This window comes from Centruroides sculpturatus, unplaced genomic scaffold, assembly GCF_000671375.1.
Source record: "Centruroides sculpturatus isolate CEXI.00-Female unplaced genomic scaffold, Cexi_2.0 scaffold392, whole genome shotgun sequence".
Lineage (NCBI taxonomy): Eukaryota > Metazoa > Arthropoda > Arachnida > Scorpiones > Buthidae > Centruroides > Centruroides sculpturatus.
In genome coordinates this window covers 94,188-112,960 of record NW_019384894.1, presented here as the reverse complement: position 1 = coordinate 112,960, position 18,773 = coordinate 94,188, and the positions used below count along the sequence as shown (strand labels likewise).

At 43.8% G+C, this 18,773-nt stretch overlaps 1 protein-coding gene across 1 annotated transcript in view; it reads left to right on the top strand.

Moving 5' to 3' along the window:
* LOC111631343 (vacuolar protein sorting-associated protein 13B-like) overlaps positions 1-18,383 on the top strand; it is a 132,076-nt gene extending 113,693 nt beyond the window's left edge. The window contains exons 48-49 of the mRNA XM_023375568.1: positions 17,030-17,167; positions 18,030-18,383. Coding sequence (XP_023231336.1) covers positions 17,030-17,167; positions 18,030-18,242 — 351 coding nt within the window. The 3' untranslated portion in view covers positions 18,243-18,383. The remainder of the gene's footprint in view (positions 1-17,029; positions 17,168-18,029) is intronic.
* Positions 18,384-18,773: the final 390 nt, after the last annotated feature.

Here is an 18,773-nt window from a genome sequence, read left to right as displayed (position 1 = left end):
CTATATTGAATACATGCCATATTGTTAGGAAATTCCTTAATACAGACACTGACACACACATTTAATTTTAGTTTTGTTTTGGTTGCTATGCCTTGACTCTGGTCCGGCATAGTACACAGCCACCGGTTTAAACCGAGTATTACCTACTAAACCCAACATAATAATAAAAATATATATATATACATAAGAGCTACAACATAAATATACATAATAAATCACATGATATGTACAGTGAGAAATCGCTTACAAGAAGCGTGCAAAACAAGAGGAGCTGGTTGGATGCCTGAAACAATTGTCGTGAGAAAAGATAGCCAGTTGGTCAATCATTACTAGCAGACTGCTGATCGCATGCTGGGTTGAGTGCTGCTGTTGTTTCCAGAAACTTGATGAGATGTCGATAAACATTCGGGTCTTCCATGAGTCTGTTGTTAGGGCATGGCCAGTTGTTTCCAGCATGGAGCACATGCCCCATGAGTCTGTCTCTCTCCTGTTTAAAAAGTTCACAGTCCCACAGATAATGCTGGCTGTTTTGGATTGAAGTACCGTTGCAGGGACAGATGTCTGTGTTTTTAAGATGAAACCTTTTTAAATAGCTATTGAAATTACCATGTCCAGTAATTAACTGGGTCATGGAGAATGTTGGCTTGAAGTGTTTCCATTTAAGTGTTTCATTAATGCTTGGGATAAAGGTGTGCGTTAATCTGCCTGTAGATCCGTTATCCCATTCTTCCTGCCATTGACCAAGAGCGAATTCCCAAGTCCATTGCCTGATTTTCGAAGCAGTAATTTTGTTGTAGCAAGGAGTAAGGCTGGAAGCAGCGGCCTGTTTGGCCAGCTGATCAGCTGCCTCATTTCCAGGAACACCAGTGTTTCCCCGGACCCACCTAAAAGAAATCACATGTTTGTGGCTATTGGTGCTAAGGTAATGATGGATTTGCAGGATATTGTCACCCTTATTATGGGGACTGAAGATGGAATGGAGGGCCGTCGTACTGTCAGTGTAAATGGTGATAGTTTTGTTGCGAGGGAACCATTCAGAATAGATATGTTCCATCGCCTTGGCAATGGCCAGGATTTCTGCCTGCAGCACACTGCAGTGCGGACCCAGCTTGAAAGCAGATCTGTGGGTGACACCGGTGTTATGGTGGTAAAGGATGAAAGCTGCCCCAACATCTGCTAGATTCTTCGATCCATCAGTATAGATGGAGTAGTCGCTGTCAACATTTTCATTTGAGTAGTTGTCACGAAGAGTAGGATAATTTCCATAATAGTCGGAATCTGCAAGCTTGTGCTCAATGCCAAAGTTAGCTATGTCGCTCTTTATGTGGTCCGGAAAAACAGAGAGGATGTTATTACGACTATTGCTGCTGTTGAAAACTTTGCCATTCATTTTGTTACAGATATTCCAGTTCAAAATAGCCATCCTGGCTTTGATATACACTGGAAGAAGGCCCGCAATGACAAGCAGGGCTGAAGTATGAGCCGTTCTGTATGCTCTACAAATACGTAGAGCAGCAATCCTCTGTGCCTTTAGGAGTTTGCGTTGAATGTGCACAGTTTGGGTGGCCGCTGCCCAGATAGGTGCAGCATACAAAAGAATAGGTTCTATGGCCCCCAGCCTCATCTTATCAACTCTAAGTTATTGTCCCTGCTCCGCCAAATGGCACTACAGAGAAATTAGGAGACGATGTCTTAATCATCGGCCGGTCCATCGCCCGGCGGGCACCGGGCTCTTAGACTCAAAAGCTAGCCCGAGAGAAGTGCTTGGGCTCTGGCTCTGGCTCCAGTTCGGGTCAGAGTAGTCCTAGGACCATCGACCTTCATCACCTTCCTTGCTGTCCCTGCCATCCTTGCCTTCATCGCTACTCGAGCGTAGCCCTCTAACAGACATGCGTTTTGTACAGTATAACTGCACTAAAGAGAGCTCTACCATGGAGAGGCACTCGAAGAATGGGCAGCGGGGCCTCCCTTCCCTGTAAGGGGGCCCTGTCCAGTATGGCTGGACTAGAGGTCAAGTCGACCTAGTATAATATCCATCATATTCCTTAAAGTTTCAAAGTCTCCTTTACTTGCTGCAAGCGATCTAAATACTTGGTCATCGGGCTGGGTCCAGTCGATATGACTGGCCCCCCTTTGGACGCTCTCCGTCAGGGGGCACTCAAGTATGTAGTGCCTCGCGTCGCCGCGCCGGCACCCACAGGAGCAGCAACCGTTACTTCGACCAAATCTGGCCATGTAATGGGGAAACTTCCCGTGTCCCGTAAGGATTTGGGTCAGTCTCCAATTACAACTGATCGGAGTTAGGCCAACTTCAGGCATGAAGGCATAGGTTGACCTACCTACTGTACTGAGGTTCCAGCGCTCTTGCCAGTATGTCATTGATCGATGCAGTAGAGTACCTTTTAAGTAACTAGCCGGAGGTTCTACCTTCTCCGTTACAAATGGGCCCTTGGCCGCCGCCTTGGCCAAGTGATCGGCACATTCGTTGCCCAGGATACCGAAGTGGCCGCGTACCCATCTCAGGTCAACTTGTCGCATGTGCCTCGCCCTCAGTACCCTACCTCTGATCTCGTGTACCAATAGGTCTCGGTGGTACCCGTCACGTAACGCCTGAAGTGACGACTGGCTGTCTGAGTATACCGTGACCGCCTCTGGACCCGGATGGAGTAGGATCCACTGGGACGCTCTTGAAAGAGCCACCAGTTCAGCTTGAAACACGGTCGCTTCCTCGTTCAGTCTGACTGACGAACTGTACACTAAAACTCCGTCATGGTAAACGCAGTAAGCTGCGCCCACTTGGCTGCCGTCTTTGGAACCATCAGTATATATTTCAATACCGCTTAGGGTCGGTTCACCGACATCCCAATCGATGCCCACCCTTAGGCTTGGGTGGGTACTCCATATGTCTGCCTGACATGAGAGTTTCATCGCTGGGTACATCTGGTTGCAGTGCTTTGCCTGTATGCCCTCCACCGCGATCCTAAAGAACGCCGCCTCCTGGCTGACTACCAGTGGCAGCGGAAGAAGCCCAGCCAGGGCTAGGGCCGCGTCAGTGGATACCGTTCTGTAGGCACGTGTGACCCGTAGGGCGGCGGGCCTTTGGATAGTAAGTAGGGTCCTACTTTGTTTCACGTTGGCAGATTCCTTCCACCAGATGCCACAAGCATAGCAGATCATGCACTCCAGGGCCATTTTATAGATGGTCCGGATTGCTTCACCGCCTATGCCGTATTCTTGCCTGGCCAGTCGCGATAGTCCCACTATCGCTCGGTTCATCTTGTCTCGGACGAACCTGAGATGAGGCGTCCAACAAAGGGATTGGTCAATGATGACACCTAGGTACTTTAGCTCGCTTACCCTTCTGATGGGGTTTCCCCTTATTCAGTAAATTGGCTGGCGTGCCAACACACCGGTACGGGCCACCGTCAGGGCCTCCGATTTCTCGGGGCTGAAGGTCAGTTTGTGGGACTGCTCCCAGCAAGCGAGTCGTTCTATGGCTTCGTTGCCTCAGCGCTCCATCTCGTGCCGATTGGTGCTGGCAACTACTATTAACAGGTCATCCGCGTAGGCCTGCAGCTGGACATCGTCTGGCATGATGAGTCTCAGTTCCGTGTCGGCAAGGACGTTCCAAAGGAGGGGTCTTATGCATGACCCCTGGGGACATCCCCTCTTCAGCTTCCTAACATACCTGGTTGTTGGAGTGATATAAATCACTTCGCGCTCGTGAAGGAAACTCCTGACGGTAGAGAAAAGGGTGGAGGGCAGGTTCGCTCTCCGCAACTCACCCACGATGGAGGGCCACCAGACGTTGTCGAACGCCCCCACGACATCCATCGAAATGAGCAATGTGTGGAGGCCCTGCTGGCGGTTCTGACGGATCAGATCAGCCGCCCGATGTAGTGCTCTGCAGGTCGACTTGTCGGGGCGGAATCCATATTGTTGTGGGTGTAGAAGCCCTTTGCGTTTAAGGTGGAAAAAGACCCGGTCTGAGAGGATTCTGTCTAAAACTTTCCCCAGGACTGGCAATAGGCTAATAGGTCTGTACGACTTTGGTTCGTCCTTCGGGCGCCCATTCTTATGTATTAGCACAAGACGCGCCCGCTTCCACTCTACTGGGAAGTGACCCAGGAGCAGACACTTCTGATAAACGACACGGAGCAGGTCCAGCTGAACCTGATAAAGAACCTGTACCATTTCGGCCGTGATCCCATCAACGCCAGGTGCCTTCCTCTTCCTTAGGTTGCCAATAGTGTGGGCCACCTCTGAGTCAGACACTGGCACGGGCATCTCGGCCTCAGGAATGGGTAACTCCGCTTCTCGGCGAAGTCTCCTCTGTTTCTCAGTATCATCGTGTTGCTCATCTCCTGGGAAGAGAGAGCGGAGCAACGTAACCACAGTTTCCTCCTGACTGGAGGTTGTGGTCCCATCTGGTTTCCTGATAGGTCCCAATACCGTACCCCTCTTGGCCTTCCCCACCACCAGCTTGTAAGGCAAGTGGAAAGGATTCTCTGCACTAAACTCTTCACAGAACTTGAGCCACGAGGCTTGTTTCGCACCATTCATCTTGTACTTGTATTCGGCATTGGCCCTCTGGAACTCTAGTTTCCTAGTTTGCCGGAGGTCTTGGTCACTGCATCGTTGGAAGCGTCGGCGGAGCGCACTCATGCGCTTCCATAGGATACTCAGTTCCTGGGACCACCAGGGAACTGACCGGTGTGTGGTGGGCCTCCTCCGCAGGAGCGTGTGATCCGCAGCTGCTCTCACTGCATTGGTGATGTTTGCCACAACCACTTCCAGATCCTCGACACTCTCAACCTTAGCGACTTGCGATACGAGTACTGCTGTCTTTTCTTCGAGGCATTTGCTAAAGTGGTCGCGGTTTCGGGCAGTCAGTTTGTAGCAACCGTCCAGCTGGGTGGGCCGGCCGCCAGTCACCTGGAAAGTGACAAAGCGGTGGTCACTACAGCTTTCCGCCTCCACCGTTTCCCACTGATCAACAGACCGCAGCATAGCACCCGTGCAGATGGTGAGGTCGATCCAGCTCTCCCCGGTTGGCGAAGAATAGGTTGCTATCCCCAACGGGTTGTTGAGGACATGCATCCCCCATCCCTCTACCACCTCCTTCAAGATTCTCCCAGGCAGATCGTCCGTAGGGGAGCCCCACAACTGGTGCTTGGCATTGAAGTCGCCGGCCAAGACAACACGGTCGCGGGGCAGGACAACCCTTCCGAGGTCCTCGAGAAGGTCGTCTATCGGGCTAGATGGTGGGGAGTAACAGGAGACAACGACCCAATTAAAGGTGGGCAGCCGTATTTCGACGGCTACCATGAGTCGTGAAGCACAGATAGCATATGCTTCAATCTCTCATCATGTGACGACAACGGCAGTTCTACACTCGTCGCCTTCTTCGGCAAAGACGCTCCATTGAAGTGATAGGCCACTAACCTTTCCGTGTACAAGATACGGTTTCTGGAGCAGGATAATGTCCACCTCCCGCTCCGCCACTTCCACCCGTAATTGGGCGATAGCAGCGCGGCACTTTTCAGCGTTAAACTGCATGACTCTGCAGTCTTGCACTGTATCTAAGTGTGTAATCGGATTGAAAGCTATGTCGCACTCTTACTGACCATAATCCATTCGAGCCTTAACTCGCTCAAGTTCCCGCAGGTAGCACGGGCAGCTCGCACTCATTGAAGAGTGTGTGGGATCGAGCTGAAGGCCGAACTTACGGGCGGCCTTGGTGCAATTGATGCACTTCGGCCTGGGCACCTTACACTCCTTATATGAGTGATCATCGGCGCATTTGCTACACTTTTGAGCTGCCGAAGGGCAACTCTTAGCCACATGCCCGAAGGCATAGCAGCGGTAGCACCGGGTACAAGCTAAATACTCCCTTACCCGGTTGCGGGTCCAGCCCAGATGGACTCTCTCCTTCTGCAGGAGAGTGCGGAACATCTCTGGGGAAGCCTCGAGAACCCAGTTCACAAGCCCCCCTTTCCCTTTGAGAGGGAACCTCGGCTGCAGTGCCCCAGGCTGCAGCCGTATGCCATTTTGTTTGGCGAGTGTTTCCGCAAGACCTTCGCGGGTGACGTCCGGCGAGACGTCGAATACAATGACCGTCGGCCTATGCTTCTGGGGCAGCCTACAAGAGACCGCCTCCTTCAGCGCAGCTGGCCCATCCGTCAATTCCTGTTTTAGTTTCCGGAGCTCTTGCAGCCTTCGTACCTCAACAAGAACTCCATTGTTCCGTATTCTACGGACATTTTTCACCCCAATACCCAGTTTAATGGGGTCAATATGTTGTTGGAGCAGCGTTTTAACATCGTCGCTGCTCCTGGTGCCATCTTTTGGAAAAACCAAGAGCGAATGCTCAGTCTTTTGGACGGCACCGGCCATCGGATTTGTCGTAGGTGGCCCCTCTTGGTTGGGCACCACACGTACGGCCACTGCGTAAGTCTTTTTACTCGCAACGGCTTTCATGTTGCAAGTAGGATCGACTTGAGGTTCAAGCGGCTTGCTAGAACTGTGAGCCTCCCTCAGCATCCTAATCTCTGCCCGGAGGGAGGCGATCTCGACCTCCTGGGCATTTAAAACAGCCACAGCCTTGCTGAAGAGGTGGAAAATGCTGGCACACACTGTCTTCTGACAGCGGTTGTCCGTTCGCCCGAGGAGCTTGGTCAACTCCTCATGGACGCGGTCCAGCTCAACCCTCCTGCTCTCCTGTGGGGGAGGCGCGGGAGTCTCTCCAGCTGTTTCACCCATTTGTTCATGCAGGGTGGGATCTGCCCCGCTTTGCTTGGAAAGGGTTGTCTTCCCCTTCTTAGCAGTGGTGGTTGGCGCCTTCTTGGCGGCCTTCCCTTTGTTGAAAGCGTCGGCCTTTCGAGCTCGTCGTCGGGCCCTTCAACCTCTGGAGGTAGAAGGCTTCTTCCACTCACCCTGGTCAGTATCTGAGGCGGTGTCGAACACCGTCTCTTCCCCAGAGTCTACAGACGAGTCTCGCTCAGTCTTCTGCTCTGGGTGGTCGCTTGACGCGGCCTCGGTACATTTGCTACTTTTGGCGGCCTTTTTGCCTTTCGGCTTAGGCGCCGCCTTCTCCTCTCCCTGGCCATTTCCGGAAACGCAAGCGTCCTTCCGGGTGGCCTCTACTCCCTCTTCCACCACAACGTTGACATCCGGCTGACTGTCGGGGATAAGTATTTCCTCGTCGCTTGCACACGACGATTCCGCCAACAAAGCACGCTTAGCACATACTTTATCCATTGTCACCATAAGTAAAGAGAGAAAATTGGGAATTGGGGTGATCCCGACCTTTCACGGATGCCTTGAATCCGTTCGGGAATCAAAGTATGCGTTTAAGAGCCAGCTCTGACTTCGGGCTTACTGAGGGCTCATTTTGGCCCTCTTATTGCCGGGTCATCACTGCTTAGCCCGCTGCCGGGACAACTACCCATTTAAGTGGCCTCCTACCCAAGGTCGCCCCAGCCCGGCTGGTTGCTCGGCTTGGGCCGCCTCATCATCCCTACTAGGAGACGCTCTCCCCGTTTCCAGTCCTCCGGGACCATATACGGCCATCCAACGCAACGTCAGGCCTTTAAGCACCGCTCCCCCCAAAGCATAGGGAAGTTGCCCTATGCCGAGGAGCGGCTCTGTCGACTGCCCGTCAGGATAGACACCAGCTAGCGGGGTCCTACAAGCCACTGTAGGCGCTACCCCCCTGGCCACCAGCGAGGCTTTGGCTACGGGAGTACGACTCCTCGCCCCACTGGATTCGACATGCAGGTCGCGGCCCCCAGCCAGCACTGGGTGTGCAAGGCCCAGTCTTCCTCCTGAGAAGCTGGTTCTTCTTTGACCGGACAGAAGGAGCTATACGTGATTTGCGTTATCACGGGTGGAGGCGTATCGACTGCATTCGACCACCTTTGCATTCAAAACACCGGCCCCTCGCCAACGGGGTGAGTGCGGGAGTTTGCTTCGTGTGTCTCAGATCCCAGAGGGTACAGATTGTCAGGTCCATGGCCCCCAGTCTCTGCGCCGACACGCAGAGACTGAATCCGGAAGTTTCGGCGTCCACTGTGTGCTCCTATGTGTAATATCAGGGACATGATCCGCCGGCCCAGGGTGCAATGTGCATCTCGCTACAAGCAGACGATTTAACCGTCGCGAGTAGGGGGTCTCGGGACCGTTCGCCGAAGCAGAGGGCCCCTACCACGTTTCAGCAGCGCCCCTATCGAGTGCCATCACACCACAGGCCAGCGGGTGCTTACGCTTCTGTTGGCAGGGCTACCAACTTCCATCAGCTGATGCTAACTTCAATCGGACAAACCCAATTGACTACACTCTGCATATCTCGTCCGAAGACATGTCCTCCCTAGGAACCGTATTAGCGACGGCTACGGCGGCTCTCCCCCAGCTCCGGACTTACTGAGGGCTCATTTTGGCCCTCATATTGCCGATACTATTAGGGATAGCCCCGCGCCTCGATCGTACCAGTCTCCCTTCTGTTTTGATGTGAGTCTGCATGCCACAATGCCAATAAGCAGCTCTAGTAGCCGTCCGTTCCAGCGGGGATAGGTTCCAGAACAGAGAGACGTATAAAACCCTGCCAGAGCCGCCCCTCACCATAGGGCGACATCGGACAGCAAGCTTTTTAAAGGCTTGGTACACAGACCAAAAGCCTATGATGTAATAACACCTCTGGAACCTTCGGCTCAAGTCATAAGACTCCATCAACGATCGAGACCAAGACAAGTCTTTCGGGACCCAGTACCCGTCGTCTCTCACCGCCTGGCCCCCCGCCACGTCCAGGCTCGGTCCCCTACCCGGGGGGGTATGGCCCCCAGGTAGATATAACGTGCCGCATTATAACGTATACCCCAAGTGTTTTTTGCGATACTGTTCAGGGCATTAGACACCTGAACAGCTTTGGCACTCACCATGTCTACGTGTTTAGTCCATTGGAGTTGCTGCTCAAGAACAACCCCAAGATAAGTGAAGTTGGTTACTCTCGGAATCTGATGCCCGTCTATAAGAATCCTAGGACTTTTCTGGAGTGGCGTTTTTTTCGAGAATATAATATACGTGCACTTGTCGTAGTTGATTGGGAGGTTAACACTTTTACTCCAGTTGGAAACCTTTTCAAGTAAATTATTACAGAGGACAGGCAGTTTTCCGCTGTTCTTATCTGACACGAGAATCACTGTGTCGTCTGCGTATCCTTGCAAAAGCTGATCTTTTGGTCCATTGAGAATTCTCAGGAGGTCGTTGTGAACAATTGTCCACAAGCCAGGGCCGGCAATTGAACCCTGTGGGCAACCTTTGGTGACGCGATGGCTGTAACTAAAGTTGTTGATGTACCAGCCTTCCTGCCTCTCATTTATGAAACTACTCATCAGGTTGTATAAGTTGCAGGGGCAGTTATAAGCCCGCAGTTGTTGGAGAATTGCTGGCCACCAGAGATTATCAAATGCTCCACGAAAATCAATAGACACAAGGAGTGTGTGTTTACCCTCTTTTTTGGCAGAACTGATGTATTCGATAATGTTGGATAGAGCAGTAGTTGTGGATTTTCCAGGTGTGAATCCATGCTGGTGGGGACTTAAAATATTATTTCTCCTCAAATAATTTAAAATCCTATTGCTGACCAGCCTATCAAGGATTTTCCCCATCACGGGAAGGAGGCTAATAGGCCTGAAATCCTTCGGGTATTTTGGATTATCATTTGACCTCTTTGGAATGAATTTAACAGATGCTTTTTTCCAGTCAGCAGGGAAGTACCCAAGAGAAAGGCAGCGGTTGTACAGGGTAACAAAAGTAGTAGGAATTGCATCATATGCCTCCCTGATCATCTTCCCAGTTACCTGATCAATGCCTGGAGCTTTATTGATTTTAATAAGTTTAATAGCATGGGATACTTCATTATACGTGAATGGTCTGTCGTCCTGGTCATTTGATGCCACACGGCAGCTGCTGCGCAATTCGCGCTGGGTGTCAGTATCAAGATCAGAGTCATCAAATGGGAAGTGATAGTTGAAGAGCTCCTCCATAGTACGTGTTAGGGAGTTGGTGTAAGTGCCCTCCGTTGTAAGTATCGTAGAGGGAATTTCCGTCTTGTTTTTCCTCTTGAACGCAATATAATACGGCTTGCTCCAAGGCGTGTTGAAGCGGCTGCAGTAACTTCTCCATGATTGGTGTCTTTTACGATTTATTAAGGTTTTATAGTCATTAAATTTGACGATGTAGTTGGCCCTCTGGATTTCCCTTATGTTATTATCTCTTTGTCTCTGATATGTTCTATGTAGCTTACGTACTTCCTTTCGACAAAAATCAAGATCATTATCCCACCAAGGGACTTTTGTATTCTTTTTGTTTCTCTTACAGCTTGCCCAGTGGTAGCTATGGAGTATGGTCTTAGTCAGGTCAGAAACACACTGGTCAATTCCATCTTCTGTCATACCAGTAATAGGAGAATCTGTGACCCAGTTGTTCTGTAGCAGGTGCTTGTAAGTGGGCCAGTGGGTACAGCTGTGAATGGTAATATCATCGATCCTATTGATTTCAATGTTTAGTTCAATTTTAACATAACGATGATCACTGGAACTCGGTTCTTCCATAGTTGAGCAGTAATTAACCATGGGAGCCATGTGAGCATTAGCTAACGTAACATCCACCCAGCTTTCTCCCCTAGAAGAAAAATAAGTGGGGAGAGGGCTGGTGTTGCAGGATGTCAGTTGAAGAGCCGCTATCAGTTCAAGCATGCGATAGCCCCTCTGATCTTCTATGGGACTATGCCATAGGAAAGACTTAGCATTGGGATCACCACAGATAAGCCAAGGATGGTCAGTAATTTTGTTATTGATGTTATCAAGGTCCTCTAACAAAGGTTCAATGTTTTCAAACGGTGAGCAGTAGATAGAAGAAATATAGATGACCATGTTCTGAGCGTGCACTGTACCAGTTGTAACATAGCGAGTTGAGAGATGTGGCATGAACTGAGCAGTTAGGCTAGTATCTCTTATACAGATGGCCATTTTGATGTTATCATTAAAGCCTCTGGGAGGGATGATATTCCAGCTGCTGTAATGTGTAAGGTAGCCGTTAAAAAGGTACGGTTCCTGGACCACAATGATGTCTGAGTGCCAGTCCGCTGCAGTTTTGATGACTAAGGAGGAGGGGCTTTGCCCCTTTGGAGATTGATCTGCATAATTTTAAAGTTGTTATGTTTTGACTGAGTGATAGTGTTGTGAAAATTAAAGGCCATAATTAGTTTGGCTGACCGTGTGAGACTTGATTCTGTTGGTTATTGGGCATGCTGGATCAAAAGCATTGTGGTCAGTTTTCAGCTGCTTGCCTTCTGGTTGAACCTTATTAGCGGCTTTGCAATCAGTACAACAAGGAGACTTGTCGAGGCGCCGGCAATCAGTGAAATGGTGCTGCTTGGCACAGTGGCTACATCTAAGTTCTCCTGGACACTCACTGGCGTGGTGATTGTAGCCACAGCAGTTATAGCAGCGGAGAATCGGGATATAATCATCTGCCTTGATATTGGCCCAAGCAATGGAGAGATGTTTGTGGGAGACGATTAACTTCCTGATGTGTGGCGACACTGCTATAACAACATGCCGACAGTTTTCCTTTACCCTCCCTTTGTGAAGGCTAGTGCTTACTCTGCAGTTGGAAAGAAAATCCTCCCTGCTGACCTCATGAAGCATTTTGTTTTGTTCATAGGATGAAGCTAGGACTTCATCATCGTCAACCGAGTTCGGCACGTTTAGCAGAATGATCCTCGGTTGCTTCCCTTTGGATGTTGAACACTTAATTATTCTATTTATATCAGGGATGTTGTTAATTGCTGCCATGAGAGTTTCACTCTCCTCTTGAGTGCCAACCCTGATACAGATGCCATCGTTTCTTATTTCTCTTATTGATTTGACGCTCACTTTAAGTTGCTGTGGCTTTATGCTTTTCATTATAGTGGCTTTAATCTTTTTAATTTCCGGCTTGGATTGGGACTCGTTATCACCCTTGGCATACACGAGCACAGCATGGCTGCTGCTCGTGCCTTCTTTGTTTATTTTCTTGCCGAGGGTTTGATTAATTGCTTTGGTTGTGCTGCTTGGCCGGATGTTATTGTTTTTACTTAATATATCAGCATAGGATAGCTGAACCGGTACGTTGCTTCTTTCACTCGGGCTGGAAGTGGATACTTGCTTTGAGCGTACCTCGCGCAGTATCCCAAAGAGTTGACCTACACAGGAGTGCAGTTGAGAAGCTCACTCTCTAACTTCCATTTTCTCCTCAATTTTTAAGTTAGGGCGGCAGGACTCTGGAACCAGGTCCAATATGCTCGCCAAGTGTAGGCTGGCCTCGCGAAGAATAGTATATTCAGGGTAGCAATGTACCTCTGGTGAGATAGCCTGCAAATCTGAGTGAGAGGTAGAATCAGAAGGTGCCATCATGAATGGCAAACCATGCGATTACACCACAAGGTCAAATAATGGTAAGAATAGATGATAAATAAGTCGCACCCCAGCAAAACGTACCTTAAGGAACGGTGATAGGGTGAACGGAACGATAAGAAGCACGAAACGAAATCAAAACCGACACTAGGTCCAAAACAGAACAATGGCTCGCTTTACGACTGATCCGCTCACTTAACGACTGAGGGGGGTAAAGCAAAAGATCATAAGAATTAATGATCAGACAGAAAAATCAAGGAAGTAGTGCAAACGATGCACCCAAACTGAAAATGAAGTAAAAGTAACCCGAATTAGGGTTGAATAGAGTAGGATCGGGTTATGGCTTGAGAGGAGGAACGGACAATGACCTTTGTTTAGCCCTTAAGTACCGGACCCTGTAACTAACGAACAAATAGATGTAGACGAATGAAATTTAGTAAAAATACGGCAAAATGCCCACTCACAACCACCCGAAAATGGTGGTCAGAAACGAAGCGAGTCCGCTAGACAATAGCCTAAAATTGGACCAAAAGCGATGACGAAGAGAATGAAATGAAATAACCCCTTATAAAAGCAGAAATAGTAAAGTAATATATCGTCCAACACGGGAAAATAAACGTTCGTTTACACAACAGAGTAAACGAAAAATCGCTATGGCGAACAGAACGTAAAGTAGGCGCCGTAAGCGGACCATGGAGTGGACCACGTGGACGCTGTAGAGAAATAGCCGTAATATCGTTAATTACGCACCAATTTTGACAAATGAAATATTAAAATAAACCATTCGACACCAACGATAAAAATAAATACACAAAACACACGATAAAGCAGATAGAATGCCGATTCGGCAACCGAAAACAGAGCAGCGGTTCAGCACGTCCTAACGGTCCAACGACCCCTAGCGGCCCCCTACCACCACATACAAACAGCATTCATGTGTGATGTGTAGTTTTTGTGGAAAAGTGAAATATAGGAACACACACGTCCATTTATATATATATATACCAATGGCATGCTGTGAAATTTGATGATAGGGAAGCTTGTTTCTGTAAGAAGCCAACTTACAGGATCCATTCGTATTTGTTTGTTCGATAAGCCAGTAAAAAAACCATATACTTTTTTAAATGTATTTTTAATAGATTATCTGACATACTTAATAAATAAACAAGTTCAATATAATTACTTCTCTTATTAGATTCAATAGATTCCCTCTGCCAATTCTTGCTTTGAGATAAAACATATAACATCTATTAATTTTGATATAATATATCTATTAGCTGTAATTATCTTTTATAATTTTCAATATTTATTTTATATTTTTGCTAATGTTAAATTCTATTCTGCTTTGATTTTCAAATTGCTTCAATTTTACGAAAGAATTGATGTGATGTTTATGATTTTTGTGTCTTTTGCCAGCTTTACTCAAATTATTTAAATCGTCAAAGTCATTCTTATTCCACACACTAATTTTATTTGAAAATAGTAGGCAAGGCCAACAAAACAATTTTTGCATTTCTATGCATCTACAAAGCCATAAATTCTTCATAAATTTTATCGTGAAAATTCAAACAAATTTTTTTATTGAAGTATTTATATTTAATTTAGGCATTGGTCTTTCTCTTTTAATAATGTTTTCTTTTTCATTATATGGTCTTGAGCCAAAACTTTTTTGAAATAAATTTTCAATATCACAATTACATTCTAAATTGCTAGCCATAATATAAGGGCTAAAATTAAAAATAAAATTATTAAAACTTACTTGTTAAAATAAAATGTGTGATGGATATACAATTATACATACCTGGTACAAAATATTCAATTGTATGAATATACTTTAAAGAAAATTATAATTAAATATAGTTTTGTGAAGAAACCTACATAAAAATAACATAAAATATTCTTTACTTTTTAAATATTAAAACAATCCACTTAGTTAAAATTGCTCCCTATGAGTTGCTCATGGATGGAATCAGAGATGATCTTGGTAGGTGTGCAGTGTCTGCATGCATGCAAATCCCAAGGGTGCCGATACTGGTCAATGTGAAATGCCTCTTTTGTCGCTTCACTAGCATATCTCAAAGAACATGACAGGCTGTTGTAGATTTTAAACATTTCTCACCATAGCTGTAAAAATCTAAATATGTTAAACTTAATTGTCATTTGCTTTCTAACTGATTCATTTTAGGACCAGGTGTCCATGGAAATTTCCAAAATTTACAACTTTTCAGTCACTCTCATTGAACTGGAAAATTTTCTGTCTTTATTACATCTAATATTACAAAGAAATCAGTCTCCACTGTACTCGGCTAGGGATTGGTTCAGTTAAGCTTTTGTTTAAGTAAAATTCTGGCTCTTTCAGCAGGGTTTTATTTATGTCCCTTAATTCCCTAATCTCTTAATTATTTAACTACTTAAGTAGAAATAAGTTGAAATGGTTACTTAGTAACAGTTAATTTTTTAACATTGTGCAAGAATTGTACACGTTTTTTTCTGCATTCTCTTATAGAGGGACATACAAAATCGTAATATCACTGGTTTAACATTGAAATCCGTAAGTAATATAAGATGGGAGAACAGAATAAATATATCAAATATTTTAATGGATTTTTTTTAACTCCTGTCAACTATACAGAACTATCATAAAAACATACTAGTAAACTCCTAATGGTTGAGTTAAATTATAAATCTACTCATGATTCACATAATCAGGCGAGGGGGGCCAAATATCAAGCAGGCAGGCGGCTGACAGCCCAGAACTGGTCCTGGATAAAATCATTGGAAGTGTTATACGATATTTTGGTGTGTAGCTTCCATCAGTTAAAATAGGTGAGGTTGGTGCTTTGTAAAGCACATGCGCGAATGCATATAAACTGTCTGCTTGGAAGCTGACCCGGTTTCGACAATACAGTGCTTCTATTCCACCACTGATATTCAAATATACTATAGCAATCTTATTGGTTTTTTCACATGTAGTATAGAAATTTGTAATAAAATACATAATGCAGTTATAATAAAATATTAAATTTAATTAATTCAAAGTACGTTAAAATATGAAAATAATCGCGCAATATGTATTTATATTTTAGAAAATACAAGGGAAGTGGGGCTTCCAAAGATGGCATGCCACTGATACACATACACAGGGTGGACCACTTTAATCAATCCAATGAAATAACTTAAAAAATACACATCCTAAAAAATCATTGAACCATAAATGTTAGTCCCATTTTGTGACCCCCCCTTGAAGTCTATCAGTTTCATCATAGATTGAGCTAGAATCAGTGAAAATGGGGTAAACTTCATTTTTTTGAAAGGGAACCTTCACTTTTTATTGTATATTCTGATTCTATGTAAAATAAATCTGCAATGTGTTGCTCAACTTTCCTTGCAACATTTAAACTTTTGGTGGTGCCATGTGTTATCATAATTTATTAAAAAAAACTTTTTATATTTTTAACTATTATAACATGGCAAAAAGCTTAATTTTGAGTGTAGGGATCAGTTTTATAAAAAATTATAAATGCTAGTAACAAATAATATCATCCTTAAGACTGACCTTACTGGAGATTCACACAATCCCCATTATTTCCCACCCCTCAACCACCAAAATTTAATAGCATCAATCCCCAATAAACAAACCTCCCTGCAAAATTTCAGAAAGTTTTAATAAAAAGCACAGGAGTTATTAAGCTTCAAACAGGGTGAACAAAATCAAATTTTTTTTGCACTTTCCGACGTTTAAAAGCATCCTAAGTCCAAAAATATAAAAATCTTGGTGGGTCATTGTTCGACCGATTGCCATACTATTCCTCAGTTATATATAATACCCAGGAAAGTAAAAATTTGTAAAACATTTTTTGAAAGATGAACTTATGAAGTTATGAAAATTTGAAATTTTATGTGGCCACCAGGTTTATATACCATGCACATGTAAATTTGTGGATATCTGGAAAATTTGAAATTCACTGGAAAAAACAGAAGAAAATGGATATATATATCCATTTCCTTCTTTATATATCCATTTTCTTCTTTTTTTTCCAGTGAATTTCAAATTTCAGTAAAGTAGGCTAGAGTGGGACTTGAACCAACAGTTTCTGCATTATAGAGTTGTTGTTTATATATTGTTTATATATAAACAACAACTCCATAATGCAGAAACTGCTGGTTCGAGTCCCACTCTAGCCTACTTTTTATTCCAGAAACTCAAAATTAAAAATTAACTTATTATAGTTATCTTGAGATGGCAGCTTAACCTACCTCTAGACAAATTACTTCACACCTAATTATTAAGTTAATCTAATTATAGCCCCAAAATATGGAAGATTGTCTGGCTTTAATAAAAAATCGAGGTTACCAAATTCTGTTTATATATAAAAATTGTTTTGTTTTAGAGCATAGCTTTGTTAAATTTCCATGTATAAAAATTAATAGCAAAGTACTAGCTAGAATTAATAAGTTAATGAAAGCCCAAAACGACTAAAAAACTTTGTTCCATTGTTTGTTGAAGTATAAACTATTACTTGAATTTTTATAAAACTTATTCAAATTGATATACTTTTTAAAATTTTTTCTAGGCTTTAATAGTATTAAATAAAGAAAATGATTCGGTGCAACAAAGGTTTCTACTAACTGGAATAACCTGCGAAGGAACTGAATATCAAAGTGTTTTATGCATCACTCCGAAACAACAAACAGCCGATATTCCTTCTAAAGTAAGATTTTAAGATTCCTATTGAGTTTATTTGAATTTTTTAATTTTATTATGAATATCTTCACACTAAATAAATTTAATATTTAAACAAATATACTGTTGACTGTCGATTTTATGGACCTTGAAATGTTGAGAAATGCAAAAAAAAATTGGGAATTTTTTAATGTATAGATGTTTGTCTATGTTTGAGGGGTGCAATTTTATTTTTTTACTTTAAAGCTTAATAAGTTGAAAATTTTTCAGTTAGATTTCTGTATTAGGGAGATTGATGCTATTAAATTTTAGTAAGTAAAGATCAAGGAATGTGCAGAAATAAGAGGGTCACGTTCCATATCTTGAATTGTACTTAATGATTTTACTTATTATGAGCATTTATAACTTTTTATAAAACTCGTCTATACCTTCAAAATTGAGCTTTTTGCCATTATATAATAAATAATAATAATAAAATATTTAATAAAATTTGATAACAGATGGCACCACAAGCAATTTTAAATTCTTTTGTCATAAAATTTACACACTCGTTGATTTTTTTAAATACTATGTTTCCACTCTGAGAAAATACCATTGTGTATTGTGTTTCACTTGTTACAAGGCATCTGTCTGACTTGTGAGTGAAAATATAATATTTAAGAATATCAGATTGCAACTGTTAGTGAACAGAATATTAGTAAACAGTAATCCTTACTCAAAAGTATGGTATTTGTTTTGCCAATACTTACTATAATTTATGTGAAGCATAAGAGACAAGCAGCATTATTAGGCAGTTTCCCCTCCCTATTAGTTCATTACATCGAAGGTCAACAGGTAATAATCAACAAAGTTATATTCACATTTATTTATATAATGCTGTAAATTTGTAGGTGGGAAACCAGACCAAAGACAGAGTTGAAGAGTACATTAATAAGACGTCCCAATATAGCATCCCAAACATAAATACTGTCTCTGACGATCCGTCTCTTCCACAGGTTCCCATAGCCTATCACTATTATGTTCATCCGAAAATAAGGCCGATTATACTGTCTATGTTTAATATATTACAGAGAAGGTTATTGGGGAAGGGTTTCTCAGTATAAATAAATAAAAAGGACCAATGTTTTTATGTAGGTGGGTATGTGTCGGACCAAATGCAATTTAATAAAACAAACTTTTTATATATTTCTATTATTGTATAGTTTGTTCCTGTTTGTAAAATATCTGAAAAGGCAATAAAATAATTGGATTTAATGTTAACTTAAAAAACTTTTTTTTTTTATTTGAAGTCACAGAAATTATAAATTTTATACATAAATATTTTTAACATTTCTATAGTAACTCAAATTATTGTTTGAATACAGCCACAAAGTCCTTAAATTATTCAGAAGCCAGCAATAAACTGTAATTATTGATTAAAACATAATATCTTACTGATGAGAGCAAGTTAATGTTGTAATATTTGTGTCAAGGCTTGCAGCATGATCTATAATCTATTGGTTCTTCACAGGGCATTAGCCTCCATTTTGTCCATTACAGATTAATCCAGTCCACAATGGAGTTGGTTATGTAGAGGAAGAATAAAGAATAATTCTTCACTCTTGCATGATGAGTGTATATTAGGGATGCCGGTT